The sequence below is a fragment of the Argopecten irradians genome, chromosome 10 (assembly GCF_041381155.1).
Source record: "Argopecten irradians isolate NY chromosome 10, Ai_NY, whole genome shotgun sequence".
Classification (NCBI taxonomy): domain Eukaryota; kingdom Metazoa; phylum Mollusca; class Bivalvia; order Pectinida; family Pectinidae; genus Argopecten; species Argopecten irradians.
Genome location: NC_091143.1, coordinates 28655345 through 28668310, shown reverse-complemented (window position 1 = coordinate 28668310; position 12966 = coordinate 28655345). Strand labels below are relative to the sequence as shown.

General features: G+C 32.9%; 1 protein-coding gene across 1 annotated transcript in view; it reads left to right on the top strand.

The window, feature by feature from the left end:
* LOC138333571 (chitin synthase chs-2-like) overlaps positions 1-12966 on the top strand; it is a 28453-nt gene that overhangs the window by 5253 nt on the left and 10234 nt on the right. The window contains exons 4-20 of the mRNA XM_069282031.1: positions 217-331; positions 1847-1994; positions 2282-2402; positions 2688-2880; positions 3255-3402; positions 3874-4099; positions 4537-4701; positions 4988-5130; positions 7074-7190; positions 7940-8015; positions 8663-8718; positions 9509-9658; positions 9867-9975; positions 10899-10952; positions 11191-11558; positions 12028-12205; positions 12651-12788. Of these exons, the coding sequence (XP_069138132.1) occupies positions 217-331; positions 1847-1994; positions 2282-2402; positions 2688-2880; positions 3255-3402; positions 3874-4099; positions 4537-4701; positions 4988-5130; positions 7074-7190; positions 7940-8015; positions 8663-8718; positions 9509-9658; positions 9867-9975; positions 10899-10952; positions 11191-11558; positions 12028-12205; positions 12651-12788 (2505 nt within the window). The remainder of the gene's footprint in view (positions 1-216; positions 332-1846; positions 1995-2281; positions 2403-2687; positions 2881-3254; positions 3403-3873; positions 4100-4536; positions 4702-4987; positions 5131-7073; positions 7191-7939; positions 8016-8662; positions 8719-9508; positions 9659-9866; positions 9976-10898; positions 10953-11190; positions 11559-12027; positions 12206-12650; positions 12789-12966) is intronic.

Below are 12966 nucleotides of genomic sequence, written 5' to 3'. Positions count from 1 at the left end.
TGTAGGTAGCATATTTACCTGTATTTTGTCAAACATTATTGACGAACGACTTTCAAGCCAAATAAACCAAGCTACTAAACAAGCCAATAAACTCTTCCTTTCTTGTAAATATTTGCTCCACTTGCTATAAAAATGCAATCAAATATCGTTTTATTCGTTAAGTAGGTTCTTGGTCAATTTTAAAACGAATATACAATGTACCATCATTGTTTCTAGGTAAATCCTTTACTGGAAGCTTTTGGAAATGCTGCCACCGCTATCAACGGAAATTCCAGTCGATTTGGAAAATTTATAGAACTTCATTATACAGAAGAAGGGTCGCTTCTTGGAGGTAAGAATGTCAAAGTCGGTTTTTAGACTGAGACTATCATTGACATCGTCATTATCAGCAGCAGCAGCAGAAGTGTCATCATCATCATCGTCATCATAATCATCATCCTCATCATCCTTCTCCTCATCATCATCATCACCATCATCATCATCATCATCATCATCATCATCAAAATACCTACAAATATATACCAGTAGTGTATTAGAATAAAATAAAACTACATCATATATACCACATTACTTATAAAAAATTACAGTTTAACTGTCAATAAAAACCAATCAGGAGACAAAAAATAGGTTATATAGCCATTTTGAACCATGAAAGGGTAGTCTAATTAAGCATGTGGTCTTTAAGCAGAGGTGGTCACAAAGGCAGGTTTTACTAAACTATTCGTATGTTTTTAGTAATACAACATGTTTTATCTGATATATGGTTTTTTTCCTATTTTCTGAAGAGAAATGTGATTATTTATAAAAAAAAAGTATAAAGTATAATAGCAACGTATCTGAAAAATGTATAGACGATCTAAACTAAGTGTCAACAAACGAAATAAAACCTGCATTGATCAATGAGTAAAATAAACAAACCATTCTAATGCTTGCAAATTTCTATACAACAACGTATTACATCATTGTCCACCAGTTGCATTATTGCATTTTACCAGGTGCATTTCGTAAATTTTATGTCAAAAGATTAGCATTTTAATACATATTAACGCTTCAAATTTAAATGCATTTCCGGTATATACATGTACAATTTTCAATTTGAATTACATATGATCTTTGGTGTTGCAGATGTCGTCATCAAGCTTGATAGGCTTCGTATCATTTGTTTAATAATAATTTAATAACACAGTTACAAATGTATCTAAATTGATTGCTAAATTAATATAAGGAACATATTTCATAAAGCAGGCAGATGACGAATTACAATGTATCACTAACACGCCTTTCTAACATGTCTAAAATTTCCGTTGAAAACGTTAGTCACTTAAACAGTATTTTTTAGCCATTGTACTACCTAACAGTTTTATAATCTATACGTGTACCTGTGTCGTCCTTTTTGAAGTCTCTACAAAGGCAGAGGTTATCTGTAATCATTATCAATCTACGTCAGGGTAATATCGATGAGACTGTCATTAATTACATTATGCGATTAGCTAACGAGTGATGAAATCACAAGTTATGGAGTCAATTATCTGGTGCTTACCTGTCTTGATTATGTACAAATAGTCTTTATCCACTATCACAGAATAAATGAAAGACACGATATGAAAGGAAAGACAAAATTATGTTTAATGATGTAATACTATTAAAAACATGCTGCTATAAACAAAAATAAAATGTTATAATGTTGTAAATCCTCTGAAAAATAATCATCAACAATAATGAAAAAAATAAAGAATTAAACATGCAAATTGTTCTCTAGATACACAACAATTCTAAATTACCATGGAAAGGAATATTGCAAGTTGTTTTGGGGGTATTTTGATTTAATGTATTTGATCTATTTCAGCCAAGATCGACGACTATATATTAGAGAAATCCCGCGTTGTGTACCGAAACAAAGGCGAGAAGAATTTCCATGTCTTCTACTCACTCTTCGCTGGTATGTCTCGTGATCGCCTCCTATACTATTTCCTGGAAGATCCAGACTGTCACAGGTATGAATTGGCTTTATTAGTAAATTATTCAAATTTTCAATTGTGACTAGCTATTTCATTTGCTTAAAATATCACTTCATAAAGTAAAATGACGTCAAAGTTTGTAACGGCACATATGATTGGTTTATACAACGGCGTTTTGATATCTCAAAGAGTCATTCACGACATTTTTAAATTCATTCGAAATTGAGTTATAATAAATATAATCTTGATTTTCATAATATGGATTTATAACACAAAAACAGTTAATTTTGAGTTAATTTTCAACATAAATACCAATTTTTCAGAATTATGCGTGATGGTGACCCGACATGTGGAGTGTTCCGGGACTCGGATGAGTTCCAAAACTACAAGTTAATGTTTGGGGAACTGACAGTGATAATGTCCCACATAGGATTTTCAGATGAGGTTAGTAATATTTGTTCACTAATATCAATACAAATCAAAATCATCGCTAAAACAATAAAATACATAATGTGTATACTGCGTTACATAGCTGGAGTGTTAGATAACTTAAAACTCTCTTATTTGGAAACTATAAAGTATATTTTGAAAACAGGAAAATCGTCTTTACTGTGCGTTTTCCACAGTCGACAAGGAGGACTTTTTAATAATTATTTTCCTTGCTGCGACATAACCTCATATATCTTTTAATTAAGCGCAACTCAAAAATGTTGTCTTTTTATTTTGTAGCATATTTCAGTGATTTTTCTCGTTCTGGCTTCCGTCCTACACTTGGCCAACATTGTATTCATGCCTTGTGAGGAGACCGACGGTGTGACGGTGGCAGACGAATACCCGCTGCATGCTGTGGCCAAGCTTCTCGGCATAGAGGATGAAGTGGAACTCACGGAGGCTCTCATCTCAAACGTCAACTACATCAAAGGTAAGTTAGGTGTTATTGCCATGCTTCTTTTTAATAAAGCACGAGCAGATTTTAATAAAATTTTAAACAATATTTGATTAAAATTAAATTGGTTTTGATCTTATTAAATTGTACATTTAACGTAGGTCAGCTAAAATTGTCTTACTTATAATTCGATTAAATATGTTTAAATATATTCTTTTCATATGAACTTAATGTAAATTATACTTAAATGAAAGCTGCAAACAAACTTAAGGCAACGGATATACAGCAAATGAAGATTACACTTTCAGACTTTACAAATTAAATAACAGAAATAAACTACCAACCTGTCATGAAATAGTACGAAATATGGGCAAAACATTTAATTTTTATCAAAAAATCTTACTTTTCAGGAGAACGAATCCAGTCCTGGAAGAACCTTCGAGAAGCAAACGACAGTCGAGACGCTCTGGTGAAGGACTTGTATTCTAGACTGTTCGGTTGGATTGTCGGCCAGGTCAACAGAAAACTGTGGCTGCAAAATGACAACAAATCATCACAGTAAGTAATTATTTTTAAAGTTACAGAGTTGTCATAACGATCGTCGTATTACGTTCTCTGATAGCATATTGCTCAAAGTTTAATTGAGATCGATCCGCCATTAGTGTTATGTTGCTATTGCATGTACTGTAAAACACGGTTGTAACGAATATCTTGAACCAACGAAATCACGTTGTTAGAAACATAGTTCATTATGTACTTTATCACAGTCTTATATGAACATTGACGAGGAATGCAAGTTATTATATGTTCATATAGGTATTTTAACCTGAAGAAAAAAAATAAAATGTTGATTATAAGGCCAAGTGGCATCATTTCGAAGAATCATAAATCGTTCAATCTCAAGGTTAAATATGATAAATGTTCTATCGGCTGAATCAATTTTTCTCTGTCATTGAATTCATCAAGTCGTCTATTTATATGTTCTGAAAAAATAAGAATATTTCGGCACGTATGGATATTTTTTTACAGTCTAACAAGAGGACTAACCATCAGCCTGTTAGATATGTCTGGGTTTGAGAACTTCAACACCAATACCTTTGACCAGTTCCTCATCAACATCTCAAACGAAAAGCTACAGCAGTACTTTATGGACTACATTTTCCCGCGGGAACGTCGCGAGTACGAGCTCGAGGGCATTGAATGGCGGGACATAGTATACCATTCTAATGACGACGTCTTGGATCTGATATTCAGGGTATGTTCTACTTACAATGTATAGTTTTTTATTAGTCCTGCTATAGCAATAAATATGTCTTTAAAAACAAGCCTGACTAAAATCACACTTGATACATACGACGTATTGGATCTGATATTCAGGGTGTGTTCTACTAATAGTTTTAATTAGTCCTGCTATAGCAATAAATATATCTTTGAAAATCAGCCTGACTAAAATCACATTTGTAACATATATTACTATTTAAGCTTTTGTATTAGTTATCATTCGATATTCATTGTATATATTTGCAAAGGACATATATTGAATTTGCTTGCTACCCGATCAAAGTTACATCTTTTTGAGTATAAAATATTTTGAAATCAAATGAAATGATATATTTTGGGTCTTTAAATACTTCTGTTGGAATTTGATGATTCTGCAGCATCTGAAATGGAATGTCTTATTAATTTTCGTAGAGACCGGATGGTGTTCTTTCTTTGCTGGACGAAGAATCTATTTTCCCCAAATCTACCGACGTCACGTTAGTTCAGAAGCTGAACCAGTACTGCAAGGACACACACCGATATGTTAAGTCTGTTGGCGAAAGGACGTGTTTTGGGATCCGTCATTATGCTGAACAGGTATGTCATCTTGATCCTTCAAACAAGTGCAAGAAATTGAAAGGAGCTTTACTGCAAAACCAAGTACAATATTCGTATGAGATTGGTAAGGCTGATCAAAATTCCAAAATCATTTTCCCATTAAGATCATGATAGAGACCACGTCAAGAAATGCAAAAGTACATCCCATTATTATCAGCCATTTACACTTTTAAACAAAAACATGAAAACCGAATTACATGATATAGTGATTATTCTTTGAAAGCATCCATCATTGTTGTTAAAATTCCTTTCGTTTCTATTGCAGGTCATGTACAATGCCGAGGGTTTCTTAGAGAGAAACAGAGACAATCTAAGTTTAGACCTAGTCTCGTGTCTCCTCAATAGTAACAACGACTTCATCAAGGACCTCTTTACGGCCTCCATGTCTCCAACCGGTACTATATCAGAGTAAGTACGGATTCAGTTGAAGCTAACATCTAAGCAATATCAAAGTACTGCGAAAGAATTTATTTTCGCATGTAATACATTTTTGGAAATTTTGTGAATAGGTAGAAATTACGAAAATACTTGAAACAAATGTAGAACCAAATGAGTCAAAATCGGGAAATTAAATCGCGGCGAAAATCACTTTACTCGAGAACGCGAAATTAAATAGCCTCCGATATCAGTTGGTTTTTAGTTATACGAGAATTGGCTACTACGCCATAGTACACATACATATCCTTACCCTATGTCACACAATTATGAAAACTTTTACACCATCCTTCTAAATAATCGTTCTCCTCAATACAACCTATTGAGTTAAAGTATTACATCATGGAGCCCTTTAAGATGGAGCACAAAATCTTAACTGATATTTTTCTACCATTACCTGACGACTAGAAATGTGTCCTTGTATGACTATTATGTGAAAATGTCACGGCCTCAACACCAGGAAGACACTGAATGGACGGTCGTACCACCCACACATGACATACTTTACCACTAAATCAGACCCGTAGCTTTAGTAGTATCCTCCCTTCTTCTGAGTGTCAATCACGTTATCGTATCACGTATCACCTGAATGTTTGTAACAGGGAAATTAATTTCCTCACGATCAACTATCAGGTTATAATATCAACTGAATGTTTGTAACAGGGAAATGAATTCACTTTCAGTCACCCATCGTGTTATTATATCTCCTGAATGTTTGGACCAAAGGAATAATTTCATTCGTGTTTTTAAATCCTTTGAATGTTTGTAACGGGGGAATGAGCTCACTCTTAATCAACACTCATGTTATTTTATCACCTAAACATTTGGAACAAATGAATGATTTCACTCTTGATCAACCACCATGATTTTACATCACCTGAACGTGTGTGGTAGGAGGATGATTTCACTTTTTAATCCAAATATTATTTTAATCAACCATTATGCAGTGCACGAGATAACTAGTTCCTTTTCGATAAACTGCTACTAGTATATGCAATAACATAATAGAACATATTGTATATATAAGCAAAATCAAATTAAATTCAACATAGCAAATCATATTAAGAATTAACTTTATCAAAATATTATTTACAATGTATAACATGTATTTAGTCTTATCTATTTTTTTATAAAAAATAAACCAATATATTTAAGAAGATATTTATCAAATTAATGAACTAACTATTCACATCTTCATGGCTAATTAGTATTATCTTTATTACAATTAGCGTATATCTGTCTGCTAGTTAAATGACATCATATTCGACATACAAAATATGTACAAGGTCTTTTTGCAATGAAGTTCAACTCAAGTTTACACATTAAATGATTCAATACACAAAAACAGTTTATCATTGAAGTATTAAAGTATGTGTAATTTCATACCATATCCTTAATTAAAGGAAACATGACTACATATTTTGCATGTTAATCCACCTGTGTGTCTCATCATACCATATCAGGAGAAATTAACTTTTTCCCGGATGTGGGTTTTTTTCTTCACAATTTCACCATATTAGGACAATGCTTCCCTATATGGTAAATATACAAATAACAAAAGTGGTTTGTTTTCAATTGATTTTTACTGGGGGCGTTACATGGGAACGCCTACCACACAAATGTCATATAATATTGTGCTGTATTTAAATGTCAATTATTATCATCGTTACAATATTTTATTGATGGGTTTGAGACGAAGTTTTACTAATGATTTTTTTATTCATTTATATATTTGTTATTTTATTTTTTATTTTTCTCTGCCTTATTCATAAAGATAGGCAATGAAAACGGTTTATGCAAAACAGTATCAGTGAGATTGATATTGAATCAAACACTCTTTTTTTTACTCTTTTCGTTTTTTTTTCATTCACTTCATGTAAGTCATATTATAAAATGTTTGGTCTTTTATGTTTTAGCTTTGCCAGTAAGTGTACATCTCGGCCATGTTTACCATCTGTGTGGCCGTCCGCCATAGAACCAGAGAGACTACGTGAAAGTGTTTCACGACAGGCATCACTAAAGATTAAAAGAAGGTGAATATATGCAGTTTGAAATGGTTACTTGGTTAATCGTTATGGACGTTATATGTTTGTGGTTCATGATTTGTTTCGTTAAAAAAAGGCAGCATTATAAGTTTGATCCTGAATATCCATGTAGTGGAAGAAAGAAGTCAACATAATCGATCTTCAAGGTAGATTATTTGTAACCAGGGCATTCATTTGAGAAAGTGGCCATCAATATTCAGAGGCTTGTTGGCAACATTTTCTTCTCTCCTACATTCCAACGTTCAACTCAATATAAATACCCATTATGAAGCTCTTCGAGGGCGCAGACATAGACAAAGGAGGGAGAAACGTAGCGCGACAGGACCGGATAAGTCATCGACAATTAGGTAGGCCAACGTTGATGGAATGACTGCATATAGAAAAGTTCCTGGTTTGAACGTTATTTAACCTAAATTATTTCTCCTTCTCCTCGTGTGACACTTACCAACATGAAGGATAGCTCAACCACAAATAAAGGCGGATTTATACAATTAGGCCAGCCAACCTCCTACTCTTCTAAGCGCGTGGGACATAAAGATGTTGATTAAATCAGTTATGTGGGCGTCAAATAACTTATTTGTTTTTGACTCATTTCTTTTGTTTGGAAATTATGGCAACATTAACCACACTCATTTACATGCCATCCGTTTTTCAAATTAGTTCTTTTGTTAAAGCCTATATATAAATATGAAAAATTATAAAGTGTGTTCTGCATTCGGTGTTCTTTCTCTTTCTAGTCGAGGTCTTTCCGGAGATAGTGCTTCCAGCTCCCTAGCAGGAAAGAGTTCCCCTACCGTCACTCGCCATTTTAAGGTAATTGTCAAATTGACGATAAATTATTCAGTTTGATAGAGCACCAAACCATCTATTACTTATTAGGTGTAAAACGTTTGGCAAACTTTTCGATTGAAAGTAATTAATTCTGATTTGTTATTCTGATTTATCTTACTTTATTTTGCATTATCTAACAATACCTAAATCTTAATTACTAGATCACTATTTGATATCGGCGTATAAAAACTATTAAAGTTGCTTCACCGCTGACAAACGGTACTTTTTCTCTATCAAAAACAGGAGTAGACCAACTAGTATTTTTTGTTCAGTTACAAAAGTTACTTTCTTTACACCATAACCACCATTGAAAAATTTGAGCTTCTAAATTTACTTCAAAATAAAAACATAAAAGAGAATCCGTGACACTATGTATTATATGGAATGATGTACTGACTCCGCATGTACCAAATTCAAAATAAATTATTTTATATTATTTTTCTTTTAATAAGACGTGTATATAAACGATTAAACATTAAATATTGTTCAAATGGTGGGTATCGGTGTATGCTCTGTCGGCGGTGGAGCATCTTTAATATGAAATCTTATTTTTAATTAAATTATTAAGTCAAAATATCTATTTTGAGTTACGGACGTTATCATATTTCTAATCAAATGTTTTATTTCAGAGATCACTCTCGGATCTTATGACAAAGTTGTCTCAAGCGCAGCCTCTTTTCGTAAGGTACGGGATACAATGTAGTTTATAAAGGTTAAATCAGCATTAATATCATATCTACGTATTATTCTAATTAGTATTACCATAACCCTTTGGCTAACTGTCACATGTGTGTGCGCAATCTGACACTGTTTGTGGTCATACAAGCATTATTTTTTAACTAAAAGTACATGTTTAACAAAATATTTAAGTAAATAAATTGGTAGATATAAAACAGATCTTACTTTTACCATAATAAAATAATGTGATTTTATATTTACATGACAATTTGTATATATTTAGCTGTGGGTCGTATCGCAAAACAGAGGAGTATTATTCCGCATCAATGTCCGCTAAATAAGGCTACATTTGTACTAAATCCTTAGGCTTGTCAGTAATTCCTACCTAAGGCAAACATTTACTCATGATTTATATCATCATTATGGTACGTTTATCTGTTTTAACTTGAATGATAACAAGTATCACTATACTGCAAAGCTTGCGGGAAAAATTTTAGCATCTTTTATATCGGACTTCTCCATTGCAGTGTTTGTCTGTGTGATTTGTGGGAGGGTAAACTTCCCTATGAAATCATAATTCAGAACAGCCGAAATCCATTGTTAATGAGTTATAAAAATATATATTTATAATAACGTTATAAAGTTAGGTTTTATTCTATTTGTTTCCATTTGGTTCTTTTGATGTTTGGTGGGTTTTTTTTGTAGTTATGCATGTTTCTCTATGATTGATTTTTCTGTTTAATTATAAAAATGCCAATACTTAATTGATATATGTTATATACATTTTGTCTATACAGGTGTCTGAAACCAAACAATACATTAACTGCTGGAAAGTTTGACGTGGAATTAATCCGGCGACAACTCCTGTGCAATGGCCTTATGGAAATAGCTGAGTTACGGAGGGACGGGTATCCATGCAGGATCAAATTTGAAGACTTTTTAAAGAAGTAAGATATCTTTAAGTTTAAGCATCATGTAAACCTATTTAGCATACGTCTATATATCATATTCTTACACATCCTTTGAATTTTCCTTTCTTATTTTCTATCGTCCTTTGTTTTAATTTTGCCTTCAAATTCAAATCACGTTTGCTTAAATTGCTTATATTAAATGTAGTGTTATTTAATCTTTGTGTCTTTTGTGGGTTTTTTTTAGATATTCTGATATTTGTGATTACGCAAATGACGTCACTAATGAACGGGAGTCATGTACAGAGATACTACGGACGGCAAACATCGAGGGGTACCAATTGGGCAGGTCAAAGGTAACGTAATTGTATGATTATGATGCTTTAATTGTATCTATTTTTGCTGGCGATAATTTTAAAATACGAACATGGAAAGCCTTTTTATGATACGAAGGTTTTTTTTCTATAAGACTTTTGACCATAATTAATGTAACGCTAAATCACATTTCACGTTATTGCCTCGTTATCACGCAGCGACCTAACACTTTCATCATCTAACAAATATGGTTGACATTGTTATTTCTCTATGGCGGAAATCGTTTACTAATTAGGCGAAATTAATTACTTTACCGACAAAGGTGATACGGAAACAATAGTCTTAAATTATCATATTTAGTATTACAAACATTTATTATTCACATACGTAAGATATATATATGGAATTTTATTATCTTTTTATTATCCATACGTAACTAAAAACATCTAACGGAAGTCAGGTTGATGTTATCCTAAATATATTTCCTTTTTATGTAACCACTAGGACTATATTGTTAGGTATTTTTTTCTGAATACCAAATTTCATGAATTTTAAGAAGTCATAGCAATGACGAAATCGCGCAATTACTATGTTTGAAAAAATTAACTAAAGGTATAAAATGCCACTGTTTAGACTCAAATTTTCAATGTCGCTACATCAAAAAAAAATATGGCATTTATTGGAGTTACTTTCATAACAGTAACCAACATAGTGTTTTAACATATTGATTGTTGATTCGGCATCATATGTGATCCCAAATTTTGTTCATTTTTTTCATTTAAAAGATTTCACATACGCATACAACCATTTCCCAAGTTCCTTTTGTTGAATTAGCGCTTCAAACACAGCGCTGTAAGCGCTTAAATAAAACTACCTCTAAATTAAGTACATTAACAACATTGTATGCTTGTACTAACCTAGAAACGATTTAACGGTTACGTTTTATTTCATAACTTTTCTTCAGATTTTCATGAAAAACTGGCAAAAAGATCAGTTGGAAGTCCTTCTTCGTGACAAGGTAAGCAAAATGTCCCATTGTTTTCCTATTTTGATCTAGAGGTTGTACTTTGTTCATTATCTTGATGTAGAAAATGTAAAACTATGAGTTTCAAGGCATATATAACTGATAATTAGCACGATCGATTATACTCTAAATGAGTTACCTACCAGGTATGTCTGTGCTATATTTATATATCCTGATGTTGCAATACAGTTCTAATTTCATTAATGATCTTTAAAACATTTCACTGCTACAGTTGAGAGAAAAAAGGATACGCCAAGAGGAGTTGAGACGCCGACAATCCGAGGCGTCACTGCTGTCCATGTTATCAGATGGAAGGGAAAACTTACACAGTACCCCACGGCGATCGGCTGACAGTGGCCTAGATATGACGAATAGTCCCAGGGACGGGGCCAGACAGTTCAGGGACTTATATGGTAAAAGGAACGGCCTTAACAAAACCCAAGCGCCATGCCCTCCGAGTGAAAATTTGCTGGACGGTATCGACATGGATGACAGTGTCAGTGTTCCGCCGAAACAAGACAGTCGAGTCCAGTCGGAGGATAGTCGGAGTACGGACAATACAACGACAGTTGAGCCGGATAAAGAGCCTACTGAACACTGGTGAGTGATTTGCATAAACTAAAATTCGGACATATATACGCTTTAAGAGCTTAAATGTGCCTAAATCTTTAACACAAAATTTTCATAGGTTTTGAAATAATATTTTTTGTATACAGCTGTATCATTATTGTAAATCAACTTGTTTTGTGGCAATGTAATTTTGCACACTCTGGTTTATTGAGATTATGTTAAATTTACTTTCTTTAATATTCGCCGATTAATTTTGCGATTTCACACTATCCGCAAAATTTGCGTAATCCAATAGCACGCGGATATAAGAGTTTAAGTAATTTGATTTATTATCGCAATTATTTGTATTATGTAGGAGTTTTGTTAAAATATCATTGTACTTAAATAATTAAGGTTAAGCTTCTAATTTTTGTTTAATAATACCTTAATAATAAGTTTAACAATAACACGTATTTTAGCTGAAAAAAATCATAATCACGTGATTGTCTATTCCTTTTAGGCGACCGTATGACATTTTTCAAGTATCGGAGCGAGAGTTTGAAGAAAGTGATTACATATTCAAAGAAATCCTGAAGGGCATTAGACTTTTCCTATACGTGTTCTTCGTCATCATGATCCTCAGTTGTGCTGTGGCCAGTAAAATATCTCTCCTCCTCCTCACATCTGGGATAAGCAAGGTACATGTAGTTTCAGCTTGCTACGTTTGTTCAATCCTACTTTTAAAAAACGTCGAGCTTCAAAATTCATGTAATCACATTACATATAATGCTTCCCTGTTTCGCTTCTGGTTTGCTGTTAGAAGTTAGAGTTGAAATTATTTATTTTAAAAACAAAACTTAAAAAAGGTTGACATTCTGCGACATTAGATTAGATAATGAAGATTAACTTGAACATACCTTTAATGCTTAGGAGTTACCATATATCATTTAAGAAGAACGTAGGCCTGATATAAGTTAAATGTCTTAATGTATTAGAAAAAAATGTTTTTGGATTCTAGGTCACGCTTAGGAAATTAATATTTTAGTACAAGATATATTTCATTATAGCATTTTAAGCGATTTTATCGAATCTATTGTTTTCTTATATACCCGTATATAATCGTGCTGTTTCTGGTTTTGACAGGACGCGGAATCACGAGGAGAACATCTATTTATGGTTCTAATTTGCATGTGTTTGCCCATTGGTTGGAGTTGGTTTATGGCCTTTATGAAAATCCTGTTCGGAGGCAAGGAATGGCCGTCAATAAAAACATTTGTCTTGGTAAGTAGTTCGATCTTTGATAATCCATCTGAAATGTCATGTTTTATTTTGAGTTATAAAACAAAACCCTCTCTCTAGATATTAATCATTGATTGGTTATTTTTTTCAACTTCATTCTTGTACTTTTCTTTCAACAAAAAAAAGTTTTGATTCAAATATAACGAACTGTTTCAAAATT